Source organism: Polypterus senegalus, chromosome 15 (genome assembly GCF_016835505.1).
Source record: "Polypterus senegalus isolate Bchr_013 chromosome 15, ASM1683550v1, whole genome shotgun sequence".
Taxonomy (NCBI): Eukaryota; Metazoa; Chordata; class Cladistia; order Polypteriformes; family Polypteridae; genus Polypterus; species Polypterus senegalus.
In genome coordinates, this window is record NC_053168.1 from 125886749 (window position 1) to 125902175 (window position 15427).

Below are 15427 nucleotides of genomic sequence, written 5' to 3' on the forward strand. Positions count from 1 at the left end.
TAATTCCACACAACCATGTCAATGTTCCCATTACTGCCACCTCCAACTTCTTCTCCTGCAGCACTCCCTTCACTGCCCATGTCTCAGCTCCATACTTCATTGCTGGTCTTAAAAGTCTCACCTTTAACCTTCACCTTCACCTTCATCTTCATTCTTTGATCACACAACACTCCTGATATCCACGTCTAATCACTCCATCCACACTGCACTCTCAGGGTCACTTCTGCATCACATTTTCCATCTTGGCCTACCACTGATCCTAGATATTTAAACTTCTCCACTTGTCTCCCCAAATCCTGATCATCATGAATCCTTAGATAATCTGTCTTCTTCCTGCTTATCTTGAACCCTTGGTCTTCCAAAGCAATTCTCCATTCTTATAACTTCATCTCCATTTGCTCTTTTCTGGTGCTACACAACACAATGTCATCAACACAAAGCCTGCATCAGGGGATTGGTCTTGTTAATCCCACAACTCAACACAACCATAACCAGATCAATGAGGAAAGGCCTTAAAGACGACCCTGGAGTAGACTTCCTCCTCCTCCTCCACGTGGGATCTCAACTCTTACCTCAGCACTGCTTTTCACCTGGGTCATCACTCCCTCATACATGCGAGAGGTCTAAAAATCCAAACTCCTCCTTAAATGAAAGATTTAGGAGTCGCAGTGAACTCCACAAGGTCAACAGCCAGACAGAGTTCAGATGCCATTAGGAAGGCTAACAGAATGTCAGGTTATATAGCGCCTTGACATGTGGGGTTCAAGGCACAGGAGGTTCTGCTCAAACTTTAACACGCCCTGGTGAGGCCTCATCTGAAGTCCTGTGTGCAGTTTAAAGCATTCTGCTTAAAATGGACATAGCAGCACTAGAGAAAGTGCAGAGAAGAGCAACGAGGCCAATTCTAGGACTATGAGGAAAGATTAAAAGAGCGGAGCAGAGACCCGACAGAAGTGTTTAAAAGTATGGAGGGAATTAGTCCAATGGATCGAGACGGTGACATAAAACACAGTTGGAAACTTCACATAGAGAACCATAGACACTTGAAATAAGTGACCAAGTAGTGTGGCAGACAGGAGGACTTTAGGGGCCTTCAAGACTCAACGTCATTTTGAGGGATTTAAGTGGACCGGACTGGCGAGCTTTGTTGGGCAGACTGGCCTGTTCCCATTCAGACTGTTTGAATGTTCTAATATCGTGGACAATCCTCACCAACTCCTCTCATTGACCACAGTCTTTAATTGGCTCGTCTTCTTTTTTTCCCTTCTATTACTTTGCATTTTTGACAACACGGCCATCAAGGCTCCCCATTTCTGTGCTGCGCTGTAAGGCCGTGTCCTTCGTTGAGCTCTGAGCCGATCTCAAATGGGTGAAGCCCAACACGGTCACAAAGAAACCACATTTCTTCTCAATGAGGACTCTTTTTATTATTTATTTTTTTAAATGCTATCAATCAAAACAGAGAAGTGTGTTAATGGACGGCATCAATAATGCGCCGCGGCTTACGCCGTCCTGCTGAAGTACTCTGGGCAGATTTTCCACAGCTCTGCAAAGCCAATATTTAATATAGAGGAGTGTGATTTATCACGTTGAAAATAAATGTGTGCATTTCAGGGCAATTCCAGTGAAAAAGGAATGTAATCCAAATAACATTTTTCATCTGTGGACTGTTTTTATTACAAATTAAAATTTTCCAATGTTTTTTAAATAAGGCAGAAAGACATGGCGGTGCAGGGACGTCGATTTAAAGCCGCTGCTTGTGTTGAGCCTGTGTCTCCTACCTCTGCTGCTGCTGCTGTGGATTTATTTCTCCTATTGTGTGTGCTTAACTAATCTGTAATTCTAAATGGGGACCGCCTGTGTCTGTATGGGAGTGGGCCCCAAGCTGGACTGGTACTGTACACCCAGTGAGGTGCCCTGCCAGGACTGCTGACCGGGACCGAGCAGTTTAAAGTTAAAAACGAGGCCCCTTTAAAACTCGCATACCGCAGAAGTGGGACACACAATGGCAGTGCGGCCGCCTCCTCCAACCTTTCATTCACTTGCTGGGTCCACAGAAAGACTAAAGCTACCTCATTGGGCACAAGGGAGAGGATGCCAGCTACTGCTCACATATATTGGGCCCACTTGAAGTCGCCATTTAATGTAGAACATTCCTATTTCTAAACTTGAGAAACTGGTCACCTCGGTCCCCAGACGTCTGTTGAGTGTTGTAAGAAGAAGGGGAGATGCCACACAGTGGTGACAATGGCCTTGTCCCAACTTTTTTGGGATTTATTAACACCATGAAATTCTGAATCAACATATTTTTCCCTTAAAATGATACATTTTCAAACTTCTTGCCTATATATATATATATATATATATATATATATATATATATATATATATAAAAAAGAGAGAGAGAGAGAGAGAGAGAGAGAGAGATAGAGAGAGAGAGATAGATAGATAGATAGATTTAAATTTTAGTGTAGTAGGCAGGATAGATAGATAGATAGATAGATAGATAGATAGATAGATAGATAGATAGATAGATAGATAGATAGATTTAAATTTTAGTGTAGTAGGCAGGATAGATAGATAGATAGATAGATAGATAGATAGATAGATAGATAGATAGATAGATAGATAGATAGATAGATAGATAGATAGATAGATAGATAGATAGATAGATAGATAGATAGATAGAGAGAGAGAGAGAGAGAGAGAGAGCATTTTTAATGTAGGTAGATCATTTTGACCCGGTCATTTTAAAAGTAGCTCGCAAGCCAAAAAAGTGTGGGCACCCCTGGCTTGGATCTTCTGGTCAGTTGTCTCTTGTTGTCCCTCGTACCGAGTGTCAAACTAAGGGGGACAGACAGGGCTTGTGTGGCTGCTGCTCCTCGCCTGTGACACTCTTCACCTCGTCACAAAGGAGTCGTTGACAATTCAAAACGAGATTAAAGACTCATTTATTCACTTGCTTTCCGTGACCTTCAGGAATACTGATGGTTTCCTCATTGTGATTATGTAACATTACTTCTATTTATTATTTCTTTTATTTATGTTCATATATTTTATTTCTCTTTATGTTATTCATGTTCATTGTATGTTTTTCTTTAATTCTATTATTGTCCAGCACTTTGGCCACAGCATATAAATAAAGTTGACATGGACTGACAGGGGGTCTTGCTCTAACAACTGTTGATAGAATATGACTGGCGATTTTCAATACTCTTGCTCAACTCTAATAGAATTAACAAAGAAGTTAATCTTTTTCCATAAGAAGACTTTACCCTGCTACATGAAATGGCCGCTGAAGAGAGACTGGAGTCGGCTGAACGGATGTTCCAGTCCAGTAAACAGAATTCTAATATGTCACACGGCTAACTAAAGATTGCCCAAACTCCCACGTCTCATAAATAGAGCTCTATTGCCCTGTCAACATTTATTTATAGACTCCAGACTTTCCACTGGGAGGCCTGAAACTGTAAAAATAAATTAGATATAAAGATTTCTCTCCGTTTGTTTCGTTTTTTTGTTTTCTTTTCAACCAGCCAAAGCACTTCAAGTAAGGGGAGGACTTCACACAATTACTGGCCTTCTGCGTCAGTACAATACTTCATTGACCCTGTCAAGAAGGATGTCTCTTATCACAGCGGGTAATGAAAGAAATACTCAATGTGTCAATTTCCATCAAGCAGACGGGAGCTGTCATAATTATTTCAAGGCCTAGCAGCTCATTCGTCTTTGACGTCTCTTTATGACTTAACTTGTCTGACCTGCTCCTCTTTCCAGACAATCAGTATGCATGGAAATCAATTTTAACTGTGGGATAAGACCAAGCGGAGTATTACTGCACCACCCAAAAATAGAATTAAGATGTAGAGGAGGAAATCGGTGAGGAACGCATTAACGAAATCCATCTCCATGACCCAGTCTCCTGAATACATCACGGCAGGTGCTGAGCCACGCCGTCGGCCTCTAATCTTTGGGCTTTGGATCGGAATATCAACCTCATTTAATTTCCATGGCCTCCTGGCAGCTAAATCAGCCTTTACACTGAAGGAAAGAGAAAGTATAAGAAACAGAAGTCATTGGGATAAATTCAAGGCCTGCTGTTATTCTCAAACTACAAGCTCCCGTTAGGTAAGATTACTTTGACATATAAGGTGGGCCATGGTGACGACAAAGGTGTTCACTTATCTTTAGTTCCAGATGACCCTCAGGCTCTAAGACCTTAATCACAGTCCTGGAGGGCCGCAGGATCACTTCAACCAGCTTCTTAATTAAAACCCATTTATTTGCGGCTAAAGCAATCGGTCCGTCGGGCTTAACTTTAGTGAAACTGTGACGATTCCTAACCCTTATCGCCTATTTTAGTGTTAAACTGCGCCATCTGGGCTTCAATAATTTCCAGTTTCCCCAACCAGCTGCAGCTTCATAACAAAATGCAAAAAAATTACAGAAACCACCAGCTCTCCAGCTAAGCAGGCTCCATTTACAAGAGTGAATAAGCATCATGAAGTATTGACAGGACATGTGAAAAAGTCCCGGAGAACCGTTCACTTTGTCAACAGATCTGAACAGGCAGATGTTAGATCTTCGTGCAGACAGGGCCTACAGATGAAGGTGGTGGCCCACAGACTCGAGGCTGTCATGGCTGCCATGGACTAAATAGCAACTTAAAGGAGGTGAATACTTATGCCGTCAGTTAGAAGTAATTGAGACCACTCTGTGGAGATCTGTTTTCAGGCTGACATTAAAAAGACTTTCTGTTGGTCAGTGTCACAAAAGCCAAAATAAATTAATGCTGATTAAACGTCGTAGAACAAGAAATCGTGAAAACTGCCAAGGTCGTGAATATAGGCACTGTGTGTGTGTGTGTGTGTGTGTGTGTGTGTATACAGTAATCCCTCGCTACGTCGCGGTTCACTTTTCACGGATTCACGACTTTGCGGGTTTTTAAATATAGTAGTAGTATTTCCTAGTCTAAGAACAACAAAACAAGTCCGGTGACTAAGTGCGTTGTAACACGGGCTGTGATTGGTACATGGGAGGGAGACGACAAATCACAGCTTCCCGCTTTCTAATCGGGCCCGTGATTGGTGCTTTGACTGATGCCCAGATCCCACAGCACCTCCCCTTGTCTCTCTGTCACGGCCATTTCACTTTCTCGCCGAGCGGTTTACTTTACACTGTACTGTGTGTGATTTTTTTGTGGTTTCTTTGTGTTGAACTTTACTTCAATTTTCACTCCCTGCAATGGCTCCCAAACGTGCTCCTTCTTCCAAGGCTGGTGCTGAGCCTAAACGCCAACGAAGAATGATGACGATCGCTGAGAAGGTGAAACTTCTGGATATGTTGAAGGAAGGGACTGTGGCTGAAGACTGGCTAAGGATCTGCAAGAGCGGTCATAGGAATGGGACGACAATATGGTTTGATCGGTCCAGTTTTGCAATAAGGCCGACGATGTCATGACCGCCTACAAGCTGCTCTTCGATTGGAAAAAGAAGCAGCGGCAGCAACTGCTGATCACAATGTTTTTGCAGCCTCGAAAAAAAAGAGCCAGTTCCTACTACTACTACGGATACACCTTCGGAAACCGTGGAAGAGGTGCCCTAGGAAATGTTAGGTAGGTCCCTGTTATTAAAAGAGTAAAGGGTGGGTTGTAAACAGTACAGGGAGGGTTTAAAAACGTCCAAATACACGTTAAATAGTGAAATAAATATGGTGTTCCTACTTCGCAGAAATATAGTTATTGCGGCCGGCCTTGGATATCTCCCGCGATAAACGAGGGATTACTGTACATATATATAAATATTTCCCACGACTTCTTCCATTTATTCCCCTACTAGGGTTTTTTGGGAGTTTTTTCTCGTCTTTTTCGAGAGTCAAGGCTGGGGGGCTGTCAAGAGGCCTGTTAAAGCCCATTGCGGCCCTCCTTGTTTGATTTTGGGCTATATGAAAATAAATTGTATTGTATTGTATTGTATATGTCACGCATGTGCATCAGTGAACCACTCTCCGGGCTCGTCAGAGGTATGTAATACCGCTCCGAGTCAAGAGGGGGAGCCGATGCTAACACCTTCCTCTCTTGTTCCCTTTGCAGCACAGAGGAGCCACCCAGTGAGGTCAACTGACTCCGCCCCTTCCTGTCCTCGGGCTATCCGTCCCGCTGCTGTCTGGAGGAGGTGTTCAGTCTTCTACCGATCCCCACACACGACGCAGTCCCTTCCCGACTATCTTTCCATCACCAGGCCCGAGGGCACACTTGATTTAAAGCTTTTTCTGTTGCCGTGCATAGCGACCCTAAATTTTGAGGAGTTAAAAATGAAGTATTTTGGTTTGAATTAAGTGGGACCAACTGGATTGGCACACCAACATGTTCCCATGTCAACCCCTACATATAATGCGCACATAACACATGCACAGACACACATACACACACTCGGTATATTTGACATACTAATCAGTAAAATGTGTCACATGAACAGAGGGCACTGCAATTGTCACTAGTGTGTCAACCACAAATGTGTGTTAAGTGGATAGGAGACGCCAAGGTAGCACAATGGCACATAAGACACATTGAAGGCCCGACTGGAGCTACCGAGGGAGTGAAGAGCCACACCAACCCGTACTTCCTACACACCACCGTGGAAAAGCAGGGGCACTATGAACATAAAGCGCGGAGCCCCAGTGCAAGGTGTCTGGTAGGCCATAAAATGGCAGCAGGCAAATCCAGTACTGCCAATGGCTTAAATTCAGAACGTTACCTTTTCTCTCCTCAACGTCCATTGCTTCTTCACTGGTTTCTCCTATTGGTTCCCCGTTGACCTGAATGAACTTGAAGGGCCTGTCAGATGCAATCATGACGCCATTCCCTTCTGGTTCAAGTGCAGCGTAGTGAGGAACTGACTTGCCGTGCAGGATTCTCCTTGTGAGAATTGCATATTTTTTTTCTCCTGCAATAATAATAAAAATAATAAGATGATAAGAACAACAACAACAGATAATAATAATAATAATAATAATAATAATAATAATAGTCTCCCCTTTGTTTGTTTCTTTACAAATACTGTATGTTTGAAGGTACAGACAGCGTCAGGTGAATTAGAACGGTCCTCCCTTTTAACTACATTAAGACGTTCTATAAATGCCAAATATGAACTGACAATTAGCACCACTCAGCTTCAGGACATCATATCTGTGGGGCTTCACAACCCCAATTATTAGAAATCATTTCTTAGTCCGACTGATGTGCTGCCTTAATGCAGTTCTAGGCACCAAAGATGAAGACGCACATCCTTGAACTCTTCATCAAAACCATTTATTCACCTGGTCAATAATAAATGTGCAATTTAACACGTGAGCCTGCTTACTCCAGCTCAGCATCATGGAGGTCCGGAGCCAATTCTGGGGGCACCGGGCCTTAGGCAGGGCTGAGCTCTGGATGGGGCATCAGTCCAGAGCAGAGAAAGGCCACCCAGACATGTCACCCTACAGCAGGACAGTGCCAGGCCACACGCAGCTGCTACAGTCACCACTGTCCTGAAGAATGAACGCTGGCCTGCCCTCTCTCTTGACCCTGACCCACGGAATGTCTTTGGGACGCCAAACTTCGAGGAGGCATTGGGTTTCTACCTGCCAATGGTCAGCCGCTTCATCGGGCTTTCCTGAAGTAACGGCAGAACATCCGACAAGTGCTCATTCAGGGGCGCTTTGTGTGCCCGAGGTGCCAGGCAGCGGCAGACGCACGAGACGCTGAAAGGCTACCCCACAACAGTTGTTCTCGTTTTCCGTTATTTTTATTGTCGTGCTGTTTTATATTTGTATTATTCTCCTTGGTGTCTTGTCACTTCAGCAATGAAGGCTGAAATCTCAGACCAACGAGTGTTGCGGTTCTTTCTTTTTTTTCCCCAGCTGTGCACATTTGGCTCGTCTTCTGTGGCACAGTTGACGAGCCGCTGCCGCGTCCTTTAGCTGCTCAAATCAGCAGCCGACCCGAGTGTCACAAAGCAGTAAAAAGCCATTTGTCAGGGAGACTGGAGCCGTCTCACTTCGGTAAATCCCCGGCAGGCTCGCCCCGCGGCTGTCACACACTCACTTCTCCAGCTCAGAAAGTGCCCTGCAAGTTAATGAGCGCCTTCACTTCCTACGTTCGAGATCAAAGTAAAGATGCACATACATTTATAAACAAGGTCGGTTCTTTTTATTTTGTTTCACGGTAATCACAAAGAATGCAAATCCGACAAGCGGACTAATGAATACGGAAGTTAAGGCTGGCACTTTGACAAGATTCCTTTGCTCGATGTCATTTAACAGGGGATTCTCCATTATCATACGGTCTTAACGATGATTCTGTCCTAAATCTTCTGAACCTCTTACAGTCAAGTTATGCCCTCCGAAGCTCATCAGTAAACACAAAGCTCAAATCACGGTCAACGTTTTTATTGTAAAAACAAATACACAGTGACCTTGTTCTTGTGACATTCAGATGTAGAGGTGACTTCAAAGCACGTGTTGTCATAAATAATGAAATGGTCGTCTGTAAGAACACATCCCGATTATTTTTTCATACAGTTCTTATAACATTCAGCACTCTCAAGTGGCGCTGCTAAATGTTTACTTCACCTCAACTCCTTTATGAGGTTTCAGATCATTGAAATGCACTCGCAGCACACCTACCCTTGTCACCTTCTCCGGTGATGGTGAGCCATTCAAGTGACACAAGGAAGCCACTTCCTTTGGAAAGGACCTCCTCCTTCTCTAACCGTAGCACAAGCACCTCGAAGGAATGGCAGCCTGAGGCCACGTAGGAAAGGCTGTTCAGAATTATAAAGGGCTCTCCGAGAGTCTGGTCAAACAGGACCTGGAATAAAAAAAAAAAGAAGAACAATTAATATATGGAATACACGTCAAGCAATAAATCAAACTGGACATCCGAGAGCCCCCTGTGACTTGGGTTTAGAGTAAGGTCACCATCCCTCCGCGCATCACAAAAGGGGACTCAAAGAAATCGCGGTCATCCGGCCACAAATAACTTGGCTCCGCTACCCCCAAAATTTAGTGGCGGTGCCGCCGTCCAACCCGCGCGAACCGGGAAAGTGGCCAATAAACAATCAGAGACCAGGGCAGGGGGCTTCCCAGGGCTAACAGGACTCCACTATGGCATAAATGACAGAGTGCCCTCCCTCCCCATCAGGTTTGGGACAAAGACACGTTTTTCCCTTGATTTAAAATTACAAATCAGGTAATTCAGCCACTGAGATTCAATCGCACACTGCAGACGTGCAGATATTTTGATGGCACCAACACTTTTTCTACCCCGTCCCCCCATTTCAGAGCATCATCACGTTAGGGTCACAGCAACGCCAGGTCTATTAAAGCCGTCAATCATATTTAGGACCGCTTGAAGTCTGCAATCCATAGACAGCCCCAGGTGCTGAGGGTCTCCTCTGGTAGTGTTTGGCCAAGCGGTCATGTTCAGCTCCTGCTTGCTTCAGGGGTCTTGTCCCCTTAAATGTTCTCTTCCGCATATGAAAGGCCAATTGGATTTCAGTTGGGTGACCGGCTTGGCCTCATCAGCCCGTTTGGCTCATTACCTGCCATCCAGCGAGTTTGGAGGCCTTGACAGGAACTTGAGCAGATCAGATGTTTCTCCACACCTCAGAATTCATTGTGCCGCTAACTGTCAGCACTTCCGTCATCAATGAAGAGAAGTGTGCCAGCCATACATGCCCAGGCCATAACACCCCCAGCACCAGCCTGTTTACCAGATGAGGTGGTCTTCTTTGGGCAGTTCCTTGACGTCTCCACACTTTGCTCTCGCCATCACTCCGATACAGCAGGATCATCTTTGTCTCGTCTGTCCACAAGAGCTTTTACCCAAAAATCAGAGGCTCTTTGAAGTCCTTTTTCCTAAACTGTAATCTGGCCGCCCTGTTTTTGTGGTTTGCATCTTGCAGTGTGGCCTCCTCTGCGTTTCTGTCCATGAAGTCTTGTGCTGTTGGTCGTCTCCGACACGTCCACGTCAGCCTCATGATGACCGTTTCTGGTCTGTCAGACAGGCGTTGGGGGCTTTTTCTTTACCATACTGTCATTAGCAGTTTAGGTCTTCCTTGTCCTACCAGCCCCTTTGTGATTCTGTGTTCTTTCTTCTTCATGATGTTCCAGACAGTTGATTTCGGTCATCCTCAGGTTTCACCGAAGTCTCCGATGGTTTGATTCTTGTTTTTCAGCCTCATAATAGCTTCTCTGAATTTCATTGTCACAACTTAAGTTCTCATGCTGAACGATGACAATGGCAGACCCCAAAGGGCAGAACCAAGCTGAGGAATCACACAAACACCTGCGATACCAATTGTGCCCCGAAATGGGGGGACCGTGTAGAAAAAGTGTCATGCGACTGAAATGTACGCAAATCCCCTTGCATGAAAGTCTGCAGTGTGCACTTTAATTACAACGTCTGAATTGTTGGATTTGTAACTTTGAATTGTGGAGCCCCCTTTGTCCCAAACATCATGGAGGGCACCGTACATCACACAGTGACAGCCAGCACCCCACAGCATGGAAGACTTTGGTCCTATTAATTAAAAAAAAAAAAAATGAAATAAATAAAGATCCCCTTTTGCTCACTTTCGTACTTCGCCTGTTACGTGTCCTTCTCCGTTACTTTCTAAACTGGCAGGATTACCCCGCACGATTAAAAACGCATGGCAACAGCTAGCATTTAGTCATGTGACCAGGCAGCTTCACTCCATTTCCTTTCATTTTTCCTTCGTGCTTTTGTGTTTGCCTCCCGTCACTTTTCCATTTGTGACTGAGCCTCAAAGTGTGCGTAGGATGGCATTGCCGTTATGGAGTTCTTTAAATAACACATATTAATTACTGTTAGCCATCACATTTAGCGTTAATGCACGGCCATTAAAAGCTTTCTTGCAGCTCCCACTTGCCGTAGGAGTTTTAGTCGCTCAATAAAGTTCGACAATGTACAGAAATAAGTGAGAACACGGGACAAAATCCCTGACAATACAAGTCGTTAAATATTTTCTTCAGGAGTATTAAAAGCAATGGAGTCACCATCAGTGCCCTTCAAACGTCGTTCTTACGGTCCCATTTGTCTTTTCTTAGTTTATTCCTTTAACAGCAGTTTGAGAGAGCTGAGAACAAATGACAGAATGCAACCAAAGAAAAACTATACAACTGTACGAGATTCACACACACAAGCACACAACACACACTCACGTGTGCAATGTGAACAACAACAACACAGGGGTCAGCATCTCAGAGCCAAAGTCGCATCAAAAGGAAGACAAGGCATGGTGGGCAAAAAAGTAGTGGTCAGACAAATGAGGACAGATTTCACTTGACTATGCAATTCTCTCACTGACCTTCGGTAATTCACTAAACAGTCCAGTAAGGCTCCTAACTTCATTATGGCAGGTAGAACGGTCTGCCCACTACTATAAGAGATGCCCCTTCGGTTTCAGCTTTTAAGACTCATGACTTCAGTTTAGCACACCCTGACTAGAGTTGCTGATTGACTGTGCAGACTGGCATCTCTGTTGTCAGTCATGAGCACTAAAACATAAGTAAGATGATAGTTAGAATTTGTTACTCACCCTCACCTATTCGGTTTCTCTTCTCGGTACTCAAATGTGCCACTCGGTGCCACGGCCCACCTGCCAAAGGTAAAGTCGTCTCTGATGGAGGATCGCAGGAATCGTCCGGTAGAGGGGTCCTTTCATCAGATTGGCTGACCCAGTGCTAACTCAGCTGTGGAATGGCCAATTTGGGGAGGTAGCTCAATGGCCGAGGTCTCTAATCCTATTATGGGATATCATCTACTGTTGAATTCTGCTCTGTATTTGTAATATTTTTATTTTACTGTTACACTGGATTGAGGAATACTTGTGTTTTGTTCCCCCTTCTCTTTGACACCCACTGCTCGCCCAACCCACCAGGAAAGGGGTCTCTCTTTGAACTGACTTTCCCAAGTTTTTTCTTGTCTTCTTAGAGAGTCAAAGCTGGGGGGGCTGTCAAGAGGCAGGGTCTGTTAAAGCCCATTGCGACACTTCTTGTGTGATTTTGGGCTATAGGAAAATAAATTGTATTGTATTGTATTTTCCGTACCTTTTGCTGTTGTAGAAGGTGGTTTCTGGCCATTAGATTTATATCAAGGTAACTGAAGCCCACTCATTTTTAAGAAACAGAATAATACATTTTATTGATAAGCAGACAGATTATAGAAATATGATAACTATGTACTGTACGTACATTGATATAGAAGACCAGACGCAAACAGACAAACATCCAGTATAACCCAGAAGACACTGGCTCGCTACCGGTGTCACACATGCACTTCAGTCGGTCACCCTCAGAGTTCCACCCCGGACCGAGAGGGGGCGCTACTGCTAACTGTCTGCTCTTCCTCCTCCTCCTCCTCCTCCTCCTCCTCCTGCACAGTTCAGAGAAACTGCCCAGTCAGAGCAGCGGACTCCGCTCCGTGTGGACCCTGCGCCATAAAAGCACAGCCATCCAGAAGGAGGCATCACTTCTTATCCAAGTGACCAGATTGAAGGAGCTCCTCAATCACCTAAAGACAAAACAAGAGATTCTATTCTATTCGAGATTCCAGCCATTGTCATTTGGTGGAGGTGGCTTTGTTTCATTTTTACGCCATCGAGCGTTCGTCTTTGTTTAAACCTTTAAGTAAATGGGGATGGCTGGGTATTTTCTGTTGAGCCCGACATTCCTTCAGATGAACCCATTGGAATTTTAGAGTTTGAATTTATCTTGGCACAGATAAACAGTTTTCTGAGGATGCCTGATGTTGTGTGGAGCTGCTGCTTTTGTTCCTGCATTGGCGTGCACTTTTACTCTCTGCTGCATGATCCTTTGTATGTGGTGCTGCTTTCAACCGCTCGCTTTCTGCCGTTGTGTCTTCTGCAACTTCATAGGGAAAAGCATTGGTCTTTGAGGCACAAGAGTTTAGATGTTTGGAAGGTCCCTTCATGAAGTAATGGGATGTTTCTCAGCTTTCTGGTCCTCAAAGAGGGAGTGGCTCACCAGCTTTCGGGTTTCAGAAGGTCATTTTGCAGAGTGACAGCCCCATAGATGGTGTCCTGAGCGCATCTCTGACCAGTTTGAGTGGTGCACTTCCATGGCGAAGTCCACTGATCTCTCACTGTGTCGGCCCACACCTTCTCTACTGTGCACCACCACCAGGGACCACACATTTCAGTTATCTGAGGTAGTAATGGTCCGTTTTACTTCATGTATTCGGGGATCTTGTCTACTTTTGTTTCAGTCCATTGTTAAAAAAAACCATGCAAGTTAGATTAAATGGCTGAGGTGCGAGTGAACGTGTCCGGTGACTGCCTGGTATCCTGTCCAGGGTCGACTCCTGCCTTGAGTTCCATGCTACAGCCAAGCGCCGCTTCCACTCATTCATCTTCCATCACCGCTTTGCTCATTTGATGTTTTTTTTTTGGAAGAAATAAATGGAAAGGACTGACGAAGTTTGTTGGGCCGAATGGCCTGTTCTCGTCCAGACTGTTCTAATGTCCTAATGTCAAGCTCGTTAGGTCAAGGGGCATCAGTCCACCAAGGGACGCGCTCGCTCAAACTCAGCGAGTTTAGTGTTCTCAGTCAACCCAGCAGGCAAATCTTTGGCACACACACACACACAGCAGGGAAGCCAGAAATGCAGGACACAAAACCCAAAGGCGTAAGAGAGGGAGTAGGACTGGGACTCGGGAACACAAACCACAGCCGCACCCACCCGACATGGTCACATTTCCTGGAATTTGGGGCAAGTTTACTCTGGGGTCGTTGGAAGGAACTGCAGGTCCACAAGCTGTTAAAACGGGGGGCACCCACCTGGCTGTCACCATTTCATTATAATAATTGTCCAAACAAAACGTGTGCTCGATGACACCAAACAAATAAAAATCAGGGTCCTAGCTGGTAAAGCCTGCGAGAGTCACGGTGAGAAGGGCCTCCATCCTGCGGTACGTTCTCAATACTGAGTGACGCCTCCATTAGGAAGCAGTGGGATATGTAGCAGAGATTAGGGGGCAGAAGGGGCAGAGTCAGTTGCCCTTATTGGGCATCTTCTCAGAGCTGTGGAGGGGAAAAGAGGATAAGGTTAATGGCAGCCACCCCTCTGGTCCTGGGGTGGAAGTACATACCTCAGAAGAGTCTGGAGGCTGATCCACGAAGGGGCAAGTGTGACAACTCTCTGCCTTGCCTAGACATTCATGTTGTCTTACATCAGGACAATCTAATGACATTGTCAAACCTGCTCAGACCGACTGAAGTTCACGATGGCAGAGCAGCGCAGGTCCACTGCGGTGCCCGTTAGACTTCAAGGTCTGAAGCAGTCTGTGTCTTGGTTACAGGGACTCAGAAGACAATAATGTGTTGTACAAAAACATAAGGCATTCTTACACAGATTCAATAAAACAAACAACGAGCGTCAACATGCACTGTACACACACTCACGCACACACACACACACACTCAGGAAGAGCACAAAGGAGAATCATCCTGATGTATCTAGTAGAGCGTTTCAGTGTTCAGCATGGTGGCTTCTGTGTTGACTGTGTGTGCGGCTTTCTCTTTTTCCTGTTATATGCGTAACTGTGTGGCGGACTCCAATGCGCTCCATGCCAGAATAAATTCAACTGAATTAATTACAGTCCTGCTGACTCGAGTACAGATGCGGACCTCCCACCTCCACCCTGCTACTACACCATCAAGATGGAGCAGCAAAGACGCCTGCCAAGAGCAGAGGCAGAATGTGCCCAAATGGGACTCGTCATCTGCCTATAAAAGCCATTTGGTACTTGGCACGCTACATCTTTGGGAAACTTGGGCACTAAATAATGTGACTCACTGGAGCGTTTAGCACTTGAGGAGTAGAAATGACGATAAAAATAAGAGCAGCTCTGTGCAGGTCCAACAAAATGCTGCAATGTCACTGTTGCATTTGGCTGTAATAAAAATGATGCATCTACAGTTCGGTCCCTAAATATTTGGACAGAGACAACTTTTTTCTCATTTTGGTTCTGTACATTACCACAGAGAATTTGAAATGAAACAACTCAGATGACGTTGAAGTGCAGACATTCAGCTTTAATTCAGAAAGTTTTTATTATTATTACAAGGCTTCCAACATAAACTGTAATTTTATGGTTGGCTGAAATTGATTGGAGTGTAAAGTGCAAAAGCTAAAATAAACAGCAGCCGTCCTTCTGTAGATTTGAAAAACCTCTCATAACGGACCACTGCAAAGCTTCAGCATAAAATGTTAACACAACAGAATTGTCTGGTTGGCATGATGCCATTTATTTTGATGTAATCGAAACACAAAAAATGTAATCGGTTATTGTCCACAACCTTGGACAACCGGTAAGGGCACAAAGCAGACCTTTAGAACATT

General features: G+C 44.8%; 1 protein-coding gene across 1 annotated transcript in view; it reads right to left on the bottom strand.

Moving 5' to 3' along the window:
• nudcd1 (NudC domain containing 1) overlaps window positions 1-15427 on the bottom strand; it is a 71155-nt gene that overhangs the window by 18314 nt on the left and 37414 nt on the right. The window contains exons 4-5 of the mRNA XM_039736533.1: window positions 8668-8851; window positions 6756-6944 (exon numbers count right to left, since the gene is read on the bottom strand). Of these exons, the coding sequence (XP_039592467.1) occupies window positions 6756-6944; window positions 8668-8851 (373 nt within the window). The remainder of the gene's footprint in view (window positions 1-6755; window positions 6945-8667; window positions 8852-15427) is intronic.